This window comes from Littorina saxatilis, linkage group LG14 (assembly GCF_037325665.1).
Source record: "Littorina saxatilis isolate snail1 linkage group LG14, US_GU_Lsax_2.0, whole genome shotgun sequence".
Taxonomy (NCBI): domain Eukaryota; kingdom Metazoa; phylum Mollusca; class Gastropoda; order Littorinimorpha; family Littorinidae; genus Littorina; species Littorina saxatilis.
Window position 1 is genome coordinate 38,968,925 of NC_090258.1, and position 17,561 is coordinate 38,986,485.

The following is a 17,561-nucleotide window of genomic DNA, read 5'->3' on the forward strand; positions in this document are numbered from 1 at the left end:
ACTCCGGAGTAAATATTTCGTACGAACATTTTACTCCCTTTACGAAAACATTACTCCCCCATAACACAAAAGAAAATTACTCCCCTCGACAGGTGTGTTCAAATATTTCGTACACAAATGTTACTCCCCTGACGAATAAATAATGAATAAATTACTCCACCCTAACACGAGCAATTTAACTGCCCACGCCAGGTGTACAAAACTTTTACTCCCTTGTCCCGTGTTAGTCCTGGTGTGGAAGGGGTGGAGGGAGGAGTAGCGCGACATTCGTGTGCGCGAGATCACATAATATTATTGGCATTATCTCTTCGCCAGAATCCCATTTTCGCTTACGAGAATTTTAGTGGAAGTAAAAAAAATGTAACGACATTTGTACTCCGGAGTAAATTTTTCGTGGAGTAACAATTTCGTGTAACACCGGTCACCATTACCACGTTGACATATTAGTGAGAAATAAAAAAGGGACGTTGACAAGGAACCAAACTAACTTCGTAACTCGATGTCTCTGTGTCTCTTTCTCCGTCGTACTGCATGTCTCTCACGTTTTCTTTGAACAATTACCGAACAAAACCGACTTCGTAACTCGATGTCTGTCTGTCCATTTCTCCGTCTTTGTTCTCTCTCTGTTTTGTCAGTCTCTTTGTTTCTTTTAACTTATGTCCCACTCTGTCTCTCTGTCTCTCTGTCTCTGTCTCTGTCTCTGTCTCTGTCTCTCTGTCTCTCTGTCTCTCTCTCTCTCTCTCTGTCTCTCTCTCTCTCTCTCTCTCTCTCTCTCTCTCTCTCTCTTCGTGCGTCTACCTGTGACTGTGTTCAACTCCATCAATGAATTTTATCACCCCAGGAAAAGCCAACCTTATACGCGATAGGACATTACCTTTTCCTTAGCGTATCGTTGAAAATGCCGCACTAAATCAGGCCTTCAATTGCTTTTTCTTTCAATACGCACGGCCAGTTATGTTCCTCTGCGTGAGTGGGTATACACTTGTGAGTGAAGAAGTGAATCGTGTAATGAGGACATTAGCAAAATAGATAGGTTGGCTATAGATGCTCAGAGCAATCGATAGGCTCTGCGATGGTTGAGGGAATGAGGGATGGGGGGATGTTGTTTAGATGGCCACTTTTTCCCCTCATGCTTTTGTGCGTCCATGCATGCTTTCGTGCGCGCGCGCACGTGTGTGTGTGTGTGTGCGCGCGTGTGTGTGCGTGTGCATGTGTGTGACTTGTCTTCCAATATTTGTACGGGGTTTAGCAAGAAAAGGTCACTCCCCCACAACCCTTACAAACCCGACAGAATGAGCGGTTCTGGTGAGGTTATGCCCCCTTTTTCTTTCGGCTGGTAACTGGCGCCACCTCGCGGATCGCTTCCTCCCAGTGAAAAGCTAGCATCAACAGATTCGCGCTTGTGGTCCAAGTTGTGGTATGTGTCCAAGATGTGGTATGTGTCCAAGACGTGGTAATGTGTCGAAGTTGTGGTATGTGTCCAAGTTGTGGAATGTGATGGGACAATAAAGAAAAGAAGAAAAAATTCCAATAGATTCCTTGACTTTGGGGTAGCGCGACTCTGTTGCTGCTAGCTTTCCACTGGGAGGAAGTGACCCGAATTTCCCAGCGACTGGACAATCTAGTAATGAAAAATGAAGAAAGGAAACAAAATCTAAACATAAACAGTCGCGCTACCCCAAAAGTCAAGGGATTTTGTTTTTGTGCCTTGACTTTGGAGATGACAAGAAAATATCGGGAGCATTAACGTGATTTGTAAAAAAAAAATTGCTTATCACGGGGCGCGCAGACCCTTGATTTTAACCCCCAGGCTCAAAACTGTAAGGTTCAGCAGCTAAAGTTGCTCTGCCATGAATACTGCTTGTGACGTCATCGGAATGTTTACCCAGAATTCACCACTTCCGTACTCGCGCGGACGTTCGCGATACAATGGCCGCCAGATCGGAACGCAAAAACGCTTCGCTTCAGCCACAAAATTTGTCGGATTATGGCCCAAAACGATTCTGAAATAAACTAAACCCTGTGAGGGAAGGTGAGAAAACAATTTCCTACGGCATGCATATGTCTGGTTAACCTAAGTCACGCCAAAACGCAAATGAAGTACGCGTTTTTGACGTGCCAAAAAAAGCCTGTTGTGGTCCTTTAAGCTTAGCTTCGGTACTGTTACATTGTCATTAGCGTCTGTAGAGGGTCCCTGATTCCTTTTGTCTACCTTCAAGCCAGGCACAAATGCTAGGATTAACCTCGTTAGACTACTGTTGTGTTCAATATCAATGAAGGGATTTCTGCAATTACTGAGAAAGCGGGAAAAGGTTTTTCGTGTGCTTTCCTTACTGCATGCTTTTGATGAAAGACGGGGGGGGGGGGGGGGGGGTGAAAAGCAATGAAGCAACCAAATGTCCAAATGTGTGTGTTCGCAAATCCTAGGTCAATGTATTGTCAGACTACCTTTTGTGTTTTTCTTTCTTTCTAAAGCTACTTGTGGGTTGTGTGTGTGCGTGCGTGTGTGTGTGTATGTGTGTGTGTGTGTGTGTGTGTGTGTGTGTGTGTGTGTGTGTGCGTCCGTGCGCGTGCGTGTGTGCGTGCGTGCATGCGTGCGTGTGTGTTTAATGTTTTCATAATACTCCGACGGTATTTCACCTTGTCTCTCTTTTTAATATAGTTATTACCCAGACAACAAGCTGACACAACCCAAACTAATGTGAATCCAAATATCCAATTTCAGCGGCTATCTGAAATGCGCTATAAACTGGAAGTGGCAACTCTCCCCAGTCTAGGAATCGTGTGCATCTTCTGAGCTCTACCCAGGGCGACAATCTATGTTGCTCCACCAAAACACACCATTCTGTGAGCAAAGGGGGGGGGGAGAGAGAGAGAGAGAATTGGGGGGGGGGGGATAGGGGGCACAGCTCATCTTTCAAGTGTGCAACAACTTTTGTTTCTTTTACAAAAATAGGCAAGTCTAGACGGAAAAGAATAATAATTGTTTATAAACTTGTAGAGACACAAAGTCTTGTGTTTCTGTTACGAAAATAACACAAAAAAAGGGCTTTGGAGTAGAGAGAACGATACCTGAGCTATGACGTACATCCTCTGTTTATTTGCCTCACATGTCCTTTGAGAGTCGCCAGCTCTGTTTCAAAGGGTGTCTTATTGTATACGGACAGATATAAAGGGAATTTGTTTGACAAGTCTACTGCTTTTCTTTCACATCACCGGTAGCGTAGATTCGATTTTCTTTCTTGCTAGGACATGAGCACTTACAACGTTACTGTTGCTTCCTTTGTCTCTTTCTGTATATGGCCAGGAATCTGTCAGTGTGTCCAAAAAGTGTTACACAAACACCATTTTTTAGACTTGCTTTATCTTATTAATGTTGTTGTGGGTAAGAAAGGAGATGTGGTTTTTAGCAGAATAAAACTGTTCTTATTGGTATGGGCCACCTGGGGCAGTTAAAAACCCGTTATAAACCGTTATTTTCTAATTTTTCACCGATCTTTATGAAATGTTGTGGTTAGGTTGGTTGTCCCTAACTGAATTTCAACAAGAATAAAAAGTTGATTTTTGGCAGTTAAAAAACCGTTAAATCCCGTTTTTTCACCAATCTTTATGAAATTTTGTGAGTAGGTCCGTTGTCCATAACTGAGTTTCAATACGTACTTTTCAGAAGAAAAACAAGCTTTTGTCAGTTATAAACCGTTATTTTCTAATTTTTCACCGATCTTTATGAAATGTTGTGAATTTCAACAAGAATAAAAAGTAAAATTTTGGCAGTTAAAAAAACGTTAAATCCCGTTTTTTCAGGAATCTGTCAGTGTGTCCAAAAAGTGTTACACAAACACCATTTTTTAGACTTGCTTTATCTTATTAATGTTGTTGTGGGTAAAGAAGGAGATGTGGTTTTTAGTAGAATAAAACTGTTTTTATTGGTATGGGCCACCTGGGGGGGGTCAGTATAGTGTCTTGAGCACTTAAGGGGAGGTTCTAGCATGGGTGAAAGCGATTTTTCCAAAAAAATGTGATTTTGGGGTTCTTGCAATAATGGGTAGATAAAACATTGTATAGTATTGTGGTGGAAGAAATTTCACCAAATCATTGAACTGTTAAAATGACAGTTTAACCGCCAAAAAACACTCTGCTCCTTGTTTCTTGGTCCCTAATCGTCGGATTTACACCAACATTGGCACAGTGATCCATTGTCCCTAACTGATCTCCAATACAAACTTTTCAAGAAGAAAAAGTTAATTATTGGCAGTTAAAAAAAACTTTATAAACCGTTATTTTCTAATTTTTCACCGATCTTTATGAAATGTTGTGGTTAGGTTGGTTGTCCCTAACTGAATTTCAACAAGAATAAAAAGTTGATTTTTGGCAGTTAAATCCCGTTTTTTCACCAATCTTTATGAAATTTTGTGAGTAGGTCCGTTGTCCATAACTGAGTTTCAATACGTACTTTTCAGAAGAAAACCAAGCAAAAGCTTATAAACCGTTATTTTCGAATTTTTCACCGATCTTTATGAAATGTTGTGAATTTCAACAAGAATAAAAAGTAAAATTTTGGCAGTTAAAAAAACGTTAAATCCCGTAAGATCTACTTTATTCATAGGTTTGTGTGTGTTCGTTTGTAAGAGCAGTGAGTGATAATAGCATGACGTTAGGCTTTTTGAGCTAGCATCGTGGCTTACGCGCTTAGGACGAGGATGTTAATGACAAAACCAGGAAATCCCAACAAAGTGTCTGTGCATCAGTCATTCCTGTCCCTTTTCTAAGTTACACACACACACATACACACACACACACACACACACACACACACACACACACACACACACACACACACACACACACACGCACGCACACACACACACACACACAAAAAACATATGCAAGCATCAACATTTCAACGAGACAAACCCAATGCTGGTGTGTCGAAGGAGACAGCCACAGCGGGCTTGTTCGAATCAAAGTATCACACCATATCTTCAGCGTATTACCAATACTTGTCCCAATATAGACCAGTTGGTCTAAGAGGACGTTAAACCCTAATAGTCAGTCAGTCTCTCTCTCTCTCTCTCTCTCTCTCTCTCTCTCTCTCTCTCTCTCTCTCTCTCTCTATTCCTGTCACCGCCCTCAATCTGTGCCTTGTACAATGATCTGGTAATTTTATTTAAGTTTATTTTATTTGATTAATTTTATTTAAGTTTTTACCTTGTGTTTTGTGTTGAAAAATAAATACATACTCCAGAATTGACAAAAAGTGTCTTGTACATTTTACGTGTTCTTTGTAAAATATTGCCCCAGCCCCTCCACCTGTGAAGAAAGGACACCTGTCTAATAGGGACACCATTACCATACCCCAAGGGTGTCCTTTAGAGACAGGTTTTACTGTACTGCCGAACAACACTTTTCTTCCAAGTTCCATTGTAACGAAACACTTGCCTGGAATTGTAATGTCTTTAATACACTTAAATGCCTGCCCACAGATAAAATGGAGCCACAACCCCAAACCAAATATAATAATTATCCCATCTAAAAAAAAAAAGTCACATCCCCAAACGCAAGATAATTAACCCTGACTGCCGGATGCAAATTGAAACACATTTTTTTCATTAGTTTTAATTATATTTTGCCTGAGGAAAACAAAACAGCCTGAAATGGACTGGGTGGTCGAGTGGTAACGCACTTGCGCTCGGAAGCGAGAGGTTGCGAGTTCGAACCTGGGTCAGGGCGTTAGCAATTTTCTCCCCCCTTTCCTAACCTAGGTGGTGGGTTCAAGTGCTAGTCTTTCGGATGAGACGAAAAACCGAGGTCCCTTCGTGTACACTACATTGGGGTGTGCACGTTAAAGATCCCATGATTGACAAAAGGGTCTTTCCTGGCAAAATTGTATAGGCATAGATAAACAATGTCCACCAAATACCCGTTTGACTTGGAATAATAGGCCGCGAAAAGTAAATATTCGCCGTAATGGCTTGAGGTTTACTGGCCGATGTGAATGCGTTATATATTGTGTGTAAAAAATGTCTGTTTGTCTGTAAAAAAATTCAATTTCAAACGGCAGAAATTAATATGTAAAGCGCGGAGAGCAACGGTTAATTGTGGTTCGCGCTATATAAGCTCTCATGATAATAATAATAATAATAATAACAAGTCGCGTAAGGCGAAAATACAACATTTAGTCAAGTAGCTGTCGAACTTACAGAATGAAACTGAACGCGATGCAATTTTTCAGCAAGACCGTATACTCGTCGCATCGTCAGTCCACCGCTCATGCTCGTGGCAAAGGCAGTGAATTTGACAAGAAGAGCGGTTTAGTAGTTGCGCTGAGAAAGATAGCACGCTATTCTATACCTCTCTTCGTTTTAACTTTCTGAGCGTGTTTTAATCGAAACATATCATATCTATATGTTTTTGGAATCAGGAACCGACAAGGAATAAGATGAAAGTGTTTTTAAATTGATTTCGAAAATTTAATTTTGATCATAATTTTTATATTTTTAATTTTCAGAGCTTGTTTTTAATCCAAATATAACATATTTATATGTTTTTGGAATCAGAAAATGATGGAGAATAAGATAAACGTAAATTTGGATCGTTTTATAATTTTTTTATTTTTTTTTACAATTTTCAGATTTTTAATGACCAAAGTCATTAATTAATTTTTAAGCCACCACGCTGAAATGCAATACCGAAGTCCGGGCTTCGTCGAAGACTACTTGACCAAAATTTCAACCAATTTGGTTGAAAAATGAGAGCGTGACAGTGCCGCCTCAACTTTCACGAAAAGCCGGATATGACGTCATCAAAGACATTTATCGAAAAAACGGAGAAAAAAAATCGGGGATATCAATCCAAGGAACTCTCATGTAAAATGTCATTAAGATCGGTTCAGTAGTTTGGTCTGAATCGCTCTACACGCACGCACGCACGCACACACACACACACACACACACACACACACACACACACACACACACATACACCACGACCCTCTTTTCGATTCCCCCTCTATGTTAAAACATTTAGTCAAAACTTGACTAAATGTAAAAATTAGATAGCATGACTAACCTACCTCCCTAAGAATATTTGCAATTGCCAATGAGCTTTGATCATATAAACTAAGAATGTCACAGACCTATGGGTAACCAAGCACCACTAACACCTACACAAAACCACCACCCCCCCAAAAAAATATTCAACAACATTCGATTTTCGACTGAATCATTCAGGTACGAATACTTTTTCCTTTCAAACATTGTTTTTATCATGTTTCGTAAGAAATCACTCGATTTATAGCAGTTTCATTCTCAAAAGTGATGTACGTTACTATTTGGATGACGACCATGCACACTTTACCCGTGGGGCTGGGCTCGTCCATCTCGCACGTAGGTGTGAAAGTCCTGTTGTCATTGATAGATCATATGCAAATGACCAAGGGAGACTAGTTAGGTCACGCTTGTCACAACATCTCGGCAAAACGAGAACGTTTTATTTTGGTTATAAGTAATTTTTCTTTACACAAAATCAACAAATCGTGTCGATTTTCACGAATCACAGACAAAGCATGCATTGCAAGCAATTTTTAAAATATTATTTTAGACTTAGTAGACTGTGTGAACCTCGAAATCGATCTTTGGCGGCCATCTTACATTTACCGCGGACTGTACGACCGTTTGACTGACCGATACCGAATTTACACAAGGATAATAACGTACATCTCGCATCACTTTTCCAAGCGAAATGAACGAAGTTGGCAGCTCCGTCGAGCTCATTTTTGGTCTCATTAAACACTGCATTCATTTCCTGTCTGGTTTGTATGAAGGATTTACCGGTCGCGCACGTGTTCGGAGTACAGTTCTTACAAAACTGAAAGCACCCAAAATCGCGTAACGCTTTTTTCTCCAGAATGACTAGGTAAGGTTGGAATCACAAGTCCGTTATTCATTGCTTACGGCATAAATTTGCCACCATGTTATACCAAAACGTTCGTCCATTCATCCTCTTTCATCCAACACAAAAATGTTCTTTGCAAAAAAAGTTTATTAGAAGCAGGAGCCTGCCAAATAATTCAAGCGGGCTCTTTCCTTCTTTCGATGCCATGACAGATTCTTGGCCATATATATGTGTGTGTGTGTGTGTGTGTGTGTGTGTGTGTGTGTGTGTGTGTGTGTGTGTGTGTATGCGTGTGTGTGTGTGTGCGTGTATGTGTGTGTGTGTGTGTGTGTGTTCGTGTGTGTGCGTGTGTGTGTGTGTGTGCGTGTGTGTGTTTTGTTTAGTTTTGTTTTGTTTTGCTTTTTATTTTTCTCTCGCTATTTCTTTGTCAGCTATTCTCCCTGTATCGCTGTTGCTTCCATGGTGATGTCTCACCTGGTTTCCGAATTCTACGCAAGGACAGCAAGTGCATTCAAACAAGAGCTAAATAAAAACAAAACAATCGAGGCTATGGATGTGAAGACATTGTCACTGAAACAGATGCGACGAACATGAAGCTCAAAACGGATTTAGACAAAACAAATTTACAGAAACAGCCTGCAGATAAAAAAAAATCTAACAAAAGTTTTGTTTTTTAAATCACGCTTTGAGGATTACAGCAAACAGACGAATACACACAAAAAACAGACAGAAGGGAAAACGAACATGGGACGAGTGAAAATAGGAAACGGAGAGGGTAAGAATGTAAGACTTAGAATCAGAAGTCAAACGAGAAAGAAACAAAAGAAAGAGAGAAAATAAAAAGCAAAAAGTCTGGATGACAAGAAGCAGAACAAGGACTCAGCTCAAGATTGTGCAAGGCGAAGAAGGGTGCAACAAAACATTCTCCACAATTGATTGTGGACGTCTGTCGATGACGCGAAGGAGGTCTGTGTCTGTTTCGAGAGCTCCTCAAATCACAAGGATCTTGACCCAGCCCTGTCTCCCGGTTTGTGACCTCTTCTTGTGACCCACTGTGTCACACACCCTTTAAAGACGCCTTCCTTTCAGTTGGAACCATCGTGTGACCACTATGAATGTTAGATCATTTCTGTCTAACAACCATTACCTTCATTTCAGTTTAAATTATCGTGTGACTTCTGTGCATATATGTACTTTCTGTCTAACAACCATTACCTTCATTTCAGTTTAAATTATCGTGTGACTTCTGTGAATATATGTACTTTCTGTCTAACAACCTTTACCTTCATTTCAGTTTAAACCATCGTGTGACTTCTGTGAATATATATACTTTCTGTCTAACAACCTTTACCTTCATTTCAGTTTAAACCATCGTGTGACCACTGTCAATTTTTGCTCATTTCTGTCTTACAACTTTAACCTTCATTCCAGTTTAAACCATCGTGAGACCCCTTTAAATATTTTTACTTTCTGTCAAACAACCTTTTAAAACGCCTTTCTTTCAGTTTAATCCATCGTGTGCACATGTTTGCACAATTGTTGTCTTACAAACTTTAACCTTGTCATTGCCTGTGGGACGTGCATCAGCTGACGTCCTGCATAACCTGTTTTAACAGGCAACTAACCCTTCAATAAACAACAACAGAAGAAAACAACAAAAAACAAAAACAATGTGTGTGTGTGTTTGTATGTGTGTGTGTGTGTGTGTGTGTGGGTGTGTGTGGGTGTGTGTGTGTATGCGTGGGCGTGTGTGTGTGTGTGTGTGTGTGTGCGTGTGTGTGTGTGTGTGTGTATTTTCTCAGTACGTGCACAGGTGATTCCTTGTAAAAGCATGAGGCAAATCGAACGTTTCCACACGAGGAAGGAGACTTTAAATACGCTAAAGATTGTGTGACCGCCAATCCCTTGGGGAATTACTCCCCAAACTATTTTACTCAAGATCGAATTTCAGACAAAAGAGTGTAACCAAAAAAAGTCGCGTAAGGCGAAATTACTACATTTAGTCAAGCTGTGGAACTCACAGAATGAAATTGAACGTAGTCCGCCGCTAGTGCAAAAGGCAGTGAAAGTGACGAGCCTGTTTGGCGCGGTAGCGATTGCGCTCTGCTTCATAGCACGCTTTACTGTACCTCTCTTCGTTTTAACTTTCTGAGCGTGTTTTGAATCCAAACATATCATATCTATATGTTTTTGGAATCAGGAACCGACAAGGAATAAGATGAAAATGTTTTTAAATTGATTTCGAAAATTTAATTTTGATCATAATTTTTAATTTTTTTAATTTTCAGAGCTTGTTTTTAATTCAAATATAACATATTTATATGTTTTTGGAATCAGAAAATGATGAAAAATAAGATGAACGTAAATTTGGATCGTTTTATAAAAATAATATTTTTTTTACAATTTTCAGATTTTTAATGACCAAAGTCATTAATTAATTTTTAAGCCACCAAGCTGAAATGCAATACCGAAGTCCGGCCTTCGTCGAAGATTGCTTGGCCAAAATTTCAATCAATTTGCTTGAAAAATGAGGGTGTGACAACTTTTACAAAAAGCCGGATATGACGTCATCAAAGACATTTATCGAAAAAAAGAAAAAAACGTCCGGGGATATCATACCCAGGAACTCTCATGTCAAATTTCATAAAGATCGGTCCAGTAGTTTACTCTGAATCGCTCTACACACACACACACACACACACACACACACACACACACACACATACACACATACACACATACACCATGACCCTCTTCTCGATTCCCCCTCTATGTTAAAACATTTAGTCAAAACTTTTTTAAGAACGCGTGTTTTAAACTTTGGCAGTTTATCTGTTTCGGATTTCTACATTTTAGACTAAAGTCCGAGTTGTCTCCATTTAAAGTCAGCGGACAGTTGAAAATAGGCTGTCACTAGCCACTGCTAAATGAGTTTAATCAGTCTGGTTTTCTCTTGTTTTCATCTTATGAACATTCTAAATGTTAGACTAACTTATTGTCTTGTACAGAATAACAACTGTGTGAATGGTGCTATACTGAATGAAAGAGTGTGACATGAAGTTCTTGTACATCATAATCATTGTAAAGAGTGTGAATGACGTTTTAGTTTAGATGTCAAGCGCTTAGAGCAAGCCTTTTTAACGAAAGTTTTTGATTTAGCGCTATATAAATGTTCTTCTTATTATTATTATTAAATGATGTGCAGGGTTCATTTCAGGATCTACACCACCGGAATATTTTACGAATGTCATTGGGCAAGGCACTTAATAAAAAAAAATTATAATTCATTTTTACGGTTGAAAAATATTTTTGATAGGCAGATACAGATTAGAATTATATATAATACTAGATGAATACCCGCTTCGCCGGGTAGTCGGCTTCGCCAGGAAGAAATAGAGCCGAATACCCAGGGGACCAGGTGTACGCCGGCTTCGCCGGCGCACCGTGCGAAGGAAGGGAGATAAACGCGCAAAAAACTGGAGAAGATAAGGAAGAGTAATACCCGGCGTCGCCGGGATGAAAGCGTTGTGGACAGTGACCTTCTAAAAATAGTAACGGGAATATGGATTGAGCGTTGTGGACAGTGACCTTCTAAAAATAGTAACGGGAATATGGATTGACGCCACACGAAGGAAGGGAGGTAAACGCAAAACACTGGAGAAGATAAGGAAGAGTTACTGGGAATGGATGAACAGAAAAACAAAAATCGGTTCAGCGCTGCGCGCTGAGAGCACATGTTGAAAATTCTCATCGACCAGGTTGTGTCCGGGGTCTACCTAAATATGCCCACCAAATTTGAAGCAGATCCATCGAGAACTTTGGCCGTGCATCGCGAAAACACACACACACACACACACACACACACACACACACACACACACACACACACACACACACACACACACACAGACAGACACACAGACAGACAGACACAAGTCGTATATATATATAGATATAAAATTAAAATAAATTTTTAAAAAAATAAAATCATATTTGTGTACGTGTTGGGTACATTTTCACATAACACCAGTGTACATTTGTTTTCAAATGATGGTTTTAAACAAGTAAAAGCCTGGCCGGCTGGTGTGCAGTACTGTTGAAAACAATTATAATAATGTAACCGTGTGCCGAAACACTACGATCACCTCGGGAAGCGAAGTGCAATCAAACAGGATTGAAAATGTTAGGGCTAATTTCTTAGCCCTATAAAAACTGTTATGCAAACCCGAAGGTTTCCATGAACATACAGACAATCGGAAACCACCAGACCCCATCACAAACAGAACTCTACAAACCACAGGTGTTGACTTTAAAGGCCAACAACCCGGGTGCAGAGTCCGTTGCGAAAGGAGCGGTAGCCTCCCCTGTCACAATAATAATAATGAGAGCTTATATAGCCCGATCCACGAAGAATCGTGCTCCCCGCATTTGTATTGAGAAAAGGAATGTAAATGATAATAAGGGGTTTTATGTGGCGCAAATTCTAACATAGTTCTAAGCTCCTAAATGTTAACGAGTTTGTTTCAGCGTTGACTTAGTAATGGTTCCAACTGAGAGGGTGACGTTTGGGTGACCGTTGGATGACCCGGATGGTGACCCGGATGGGTGAACGCTGGGTGACCCGGATGGGTGACCGTTGGGTGACCTCAAATTCAGCAGGCATGTGGGGACGGTAGCGTTTTATAGCAGAGTATATATAGCATCACGTTCAACAGGTTCATAAATTAATTAATACGAGAATTTATATCGCGCACATATCTCACCACAAGGCGACTCAAGGCGACTCAAGGGGGCCCGGGTAGCTCAGGTGGTAGAGCACTGGACTTGTGATCGAGAGGTCGCTGGTTCGAATTCGGGCCGGGACGGACACGGGTCAACTTTATGTGCAGACCCAGAGACGGTATCCATCTCCCACCCCCCGTGTCACCACAATGGCACGTAAAAGACCTCGGTCATTCTGCCATAAGTGCAGATGGCTGATACCACCTAAACACGCATACACTTGTGTATCTCATCTAAAGTCGGGTTAAAACCCGGGAACATCAATCAATATGAAGCTTATATAGCGCGTATTCCGTGGGTACAGTTCTAAGCGCTTGTCGAAGAGTTGTCAACACAGGACTAACAAAGAAACTAACATCTACAGACGGACACGAACCCTATCACACACTAGCAAACCCTGATAAACATACAACAAACAACTGTTTAACAACAATGTACACATCAATAGCTAGGTCCAAACAAAATAATATTAAGCACAAAGAAAACACCTCTCACAGAGCACAGCACAAGAATGTCTTTTGGGGCACAACACATCACGTCGAGCATGAAAGTCGCAGCCAGCTACGGGAAGAACTGAGTCTTCAACCTACTCTTGAACGCGTCAAGAGAGGGGCTCTGGCGAAGCTCAAGCGGCAGGGAGTTCCAGACGGAGGGGCCCGCGGAGGGAAATGCACGCTGACCAGCAGATGCGAGTTTCGAGCGAGGGATGTGGAGGCGGAGAGGGTCAGCAGCAGAACGAAGGGGACGGTCGGAGGGCTGGGTGTACAGGTCCAGGGAGGATTGAAGGTACTCGGGAGCAGAGTCGTTGAGACACTTGTAGACCAGAGTGGACAGTTTGTAGGAGATTCGGGTGTTGACAGGGAGCCAGTGCAAGGAGCGAAGTAGGGGGGTGATGTGGTCTCGCTTCGTCTTCCTCAACGTCAGCCTGGCAGCGGCGTTCTGGACTCGTTGTAGGCCATGAATGGATGAGGCGGGGAGGCCAGCCAGAAGGGAGTTGCAGTAGTCCAGACGACTGAAGATGAGGGAGACAACCAGCTTGACACAGGCGTCGTGGGTGAGGTAGCGACGGATGGAGGCGATGCGTCGTAGGTGGAAAAAGCAGGTCTTGATGATGAAGGAGATGTGTGTCTGCATGGAGAGAGTGGAGTCGAGAAAGACGCCAAGGCTCTTGACAGCAGGGGAGAATGGAACAGTCGCGTCATCCAGCTGGAGGTCGGTCACAGTGAGGGAAGCAATCTTCTGTCGTGTTCCAACGAGAAGGGCCTCCGTCTTCTCACTGTTCAGCTTCAGCTTGTTCTCAGTCATCCAGTTCTTGATGTCAGTGAAACAACTGGAGATGGATCCAAGGAGATCGTCAACGTCCTCCGGCTTGGCGCTGTTCTGGAGCTGCGTGTCATCGGCAAAGGAGTTGTAGTTCAGGCCGTGGCGTTCGATGACCAGGGAGAGGGGTTGGGTGTACAGGGTGAAAAGGACAGGGCCGAGGACAGATCCTTGTGGGACGCCGAAGCGGACAGGGACAGGCTGAGAAGAGAACGAATCAGTGGTGACAGTCTGAGAGCGGTTCTGGAGGTAGTTCCTAAACCAAGAGAGGGCGGTGTCGTGAATGCCGAACGTGGAACTGAGGCGATCGACGAGTAGCTGGTGGTCGATCGTGTCGAAGGCCGCGGAAAGGTCCAGCAGCACAAGGGCAGAGACGAGACCGCTATCTGTTGCGTTCAGGAGGTCCGTGGTGATTCGCAGGAGCGCCGTCTCGGTGCTGTGGTGAGGGCGGTACGCTGACTGGTACACTGGCATCAGCGAGTTCCGAGACAGGTGGGCGCTCAACTGCTCCAGGATGATACGCTCCAGAAGCTTGGAGAGGAAGGGCAGGTTGGACACAGGACGGTAGTTCTTCAACTCGTTGACGTCAAGGCCGGGCTTCTTGATGAGTGGGCGGACAACGGCAGACTTGAAGCAGTCGGGAACGACGCCTGTGGCCAGGGATATGTTGATGATATCTGTGATAGACGGCAGGAGCTTGTCCAGACACTTGGTGAAGAGGAAGCCTGGCAGGGGATCTAGCTCGCAGGTCTTGATGGCCGTCTTGGTGATGAGTCGCTTGACGTGGTTTTGAGTGACAGGCTGAAAGCACGTGAGGGGGAGCCGGAGAAGGAAGGGGAGGGTGGGGACGGGACGAAGGGCTGCTGATCGAGTGTTTTCCGAAGCTTGTCAATTTTGTCCTTGAAGAACTCCGAGAATAACTCCGGGATATCCTGTGGTGGGTGAGCAGTGGGTAAGGGGGCAGCGGGGGAGGAGCCCAGGAGAGAGGACATGATGGAGAACAGCTCCCTGGATGATGAGGCGTTGACGATGCTGTCGTGGAAGTGCTCGATCTTGGCAGCAGTGATGGCTTGCGTGACTCGAAGCACCGCATCCCTGAGAATCTGCTTATGAACCTCCAGGCCAGAGTGTCGCCATGCACGCTCCGCTCGCCGTCTCTCGATCTTGGCGGCTGTGATGTCCTCAGAGAACCAGGGAGCCGGCTGTCGCTCAGAGACTGCGCATAAAGATGGCGGGGCGTGTTTGTCGAGGAGCTGGCGCAGAGTCAAGCTGAAGAAATGGGCGGGGTCAGTGGACGGGTCTCGCTGGGCAAGCAGCAGGGCAGCTTCGTCTCCAAAAGCATCTGTCTCAATGTCTCGTAGCTTGCGACGTGTGACCATCTTCCGCTTCTGTGCTGGCTTGGTGATGTTGACGAGGAAGTTGATGGCGGTGTGGTCGGAGACAAGATGGTCGTTGGCGACGAGGCTGGAGACCAGATTGTCCGAGGGTCGAGTGACAATCCAATCCAGGATGTGGCCACGGGAGTGGGAGGGAAAAGGAACGACCTGGTCCACACTGTAGCTGTCCAACAGCGCACGGGCCCGCTTGGTGTCAGCGTTGGCAGGGCAGTCCCAGTGGATGTTAAAGTCACCGAGGACGATGGCGCTATGGGACGTCACGTTGTAGTGGTCGAGGGCTTGGGAGAACTCGTCGAAGAAAGTAGAGTCCTTCAGCTTGTTCTTGGTGTTAGGGGGAGGGCGATATATACACAGGAAGGTGAGGGTGGTGGTGGTGGCGACCGTCATCTCCACAGCTTCGAAGGTGGTGTGGGGGAAGGGGAGGCTGTCCGAAAAGGACGCTGCAGCATGCATGTGGTCCTTGTAGACGACGGCGATGCCTCCACCACGCCCAGCCGGGCGGGGGAAGGAGACTGTCTTGTACCCTGCGGGGGTCAGCTGCTTGATCTTGGGGTCATCACCAGGTCGCAGCCACGTCTCGGTGATGAACAGGGCGTCTAACTTGTTTTCTATAATGTAGTCTGCTATCAGATCTGCTTTGCCTTCTGGATTCACTGACTGGGAGTTGATGAGGCAGAGGTGTAGGGTGTTTTTGGAATGAGTGGGTGGGTGCTGATTTTGGGTGGGCGGGTGCTGGGGAGGTGAGGGAGAGGGGTGATGGGAGGATGGGGAGGTGTGGTGAGAGAATGGGGAGGGGTGGTTTGAGAATAGGGAGGGATAGAAGGAAGCAGGGAAAGGGTGGGGGGATGCTGGGGAGGGGTAGTGGTACATTGGGTGGGGGTGGTGGGCGTGAGAGAAGTGGAGGTAGGAGACGGGTTGAGGGCAGCAAGTTGCTGTGCGGTTCGAAGACGCTGCGAGCGGCCGGCGCGACAGCCCCTTACGGTTGGTGGTCTCTGCAGGATTCCCAGCTCCTTGAGATGGAGGTATAGAGGCCGTGGCAGGCGCAGTCTAGCAGCGTCGGTGGGACGGTAGTTGAGGGGGGAACCTATCGCCATAGTGAGAGAGGGGAGTGGAAAAAGAGAGAGAGAGAGAGAGAGAGAGAGAGAGAGAGAGAGAGAGAGAGAAAGAGAGCTCACGCAATTTATGACACCTAAGAATGTACTCTGAGGGTACATCTCGGGAGACAATCCCCTACCTATTGTATAAGCGGGCAGAACAGTGGGAAAAGGGCCAACTCACTCTGTGACTCATCGCACGCAGGCGCTGGTCAGTGTAGCTACAGCTGACTGAACAACAACAATAGTCTAGCAGGCTACCAACTATGACGCCTGGGCAGAACAAAGGCCACTGTACACACTAAGGTACACGCTAACGCATAAGGCAGACTACGTTTACAGAAAGAGAAACACTCTAACCTAACAAAATAATAACAACAGTCTAAGCAATCTAGCAGCCAAAAGACTAACACACTAAGTTCACTATAATTTACGACAGGCTACGGTCTAGGATGACACGGGAAGTCCGAAAGCGCCTCAACCACAACACCACAACACAGACGGATGAGATACACACTAACACTGAGATCAAATGCAGTAAAACAACCCACAAAACGTTGACAAGGACAACAGAATAAAACCACAAGCTCTCGTTGACAAACACCAACGAACGAAAACAAGACAAAACAGCAAGTAGAGAGCAACGAAAACAAGGGAAACAAAACAGAACAAAAGCACTTAGCTGATTCACGACCGGGAAGGAAAGATGGCCGCTCTAACACGTGGACAGACGATCACACAAATTCACACCAATAGCACTCACAAATTCACTTATTCCGACAAGACAGGTTCACAATTAGCTTCAATACACTCTTATACACCACTCTGCAAACATACAACACAAGAATCCTTGGAAATCAACACGAAAATTATCCAAATATCGAGACAGGTAATGCAGCTGTAGTCAGCGCAAGGACAGACAACTCAGCTTTGCCGTGAGGGCGTAAAACTTGAATTTCTCTCAAGGCGCTCAGTACGAAATATGAGAGAGCCCTGAAATGCAGCCGCTCGGCGCAAAAGGGACAGCACTCTATATTTCGGGGGAAGCATGCTGGGTATTTTCGTGTTTCTACAA

General features: G+C 44.1%; 1 protein-coding gene across 1 annotated transcript in view; it reads right to left on the bottom strand.

Annotated features, from left to right (window-relative positions):
- The window catches only part of LOC138946597 (uncharacterized), a 154,232-nt gene extending 137,746 nt beyond the window's left edge, over positions 1 to 16,486 (bottom strand). The window contains exons 1-2 of the mRNA XM_070318043.1: positions 16,373 to 16,486; positions 14,807 to 16,049 (exon numbers count right to left, since the gene is read on the bottom strand). Coding sequence (XP_070174144.1) covers positions 14,807 to 16,049; positions 16,373 to 16,486 — 1,357 coding nt within the window. The remainder of the gene's footprint in view (positions 1 to 14,806; positions 16,050 to 16,372) is intronic.
- Positions 16,487 to 17,561: the final 1,075 nt, after the last annotated feature.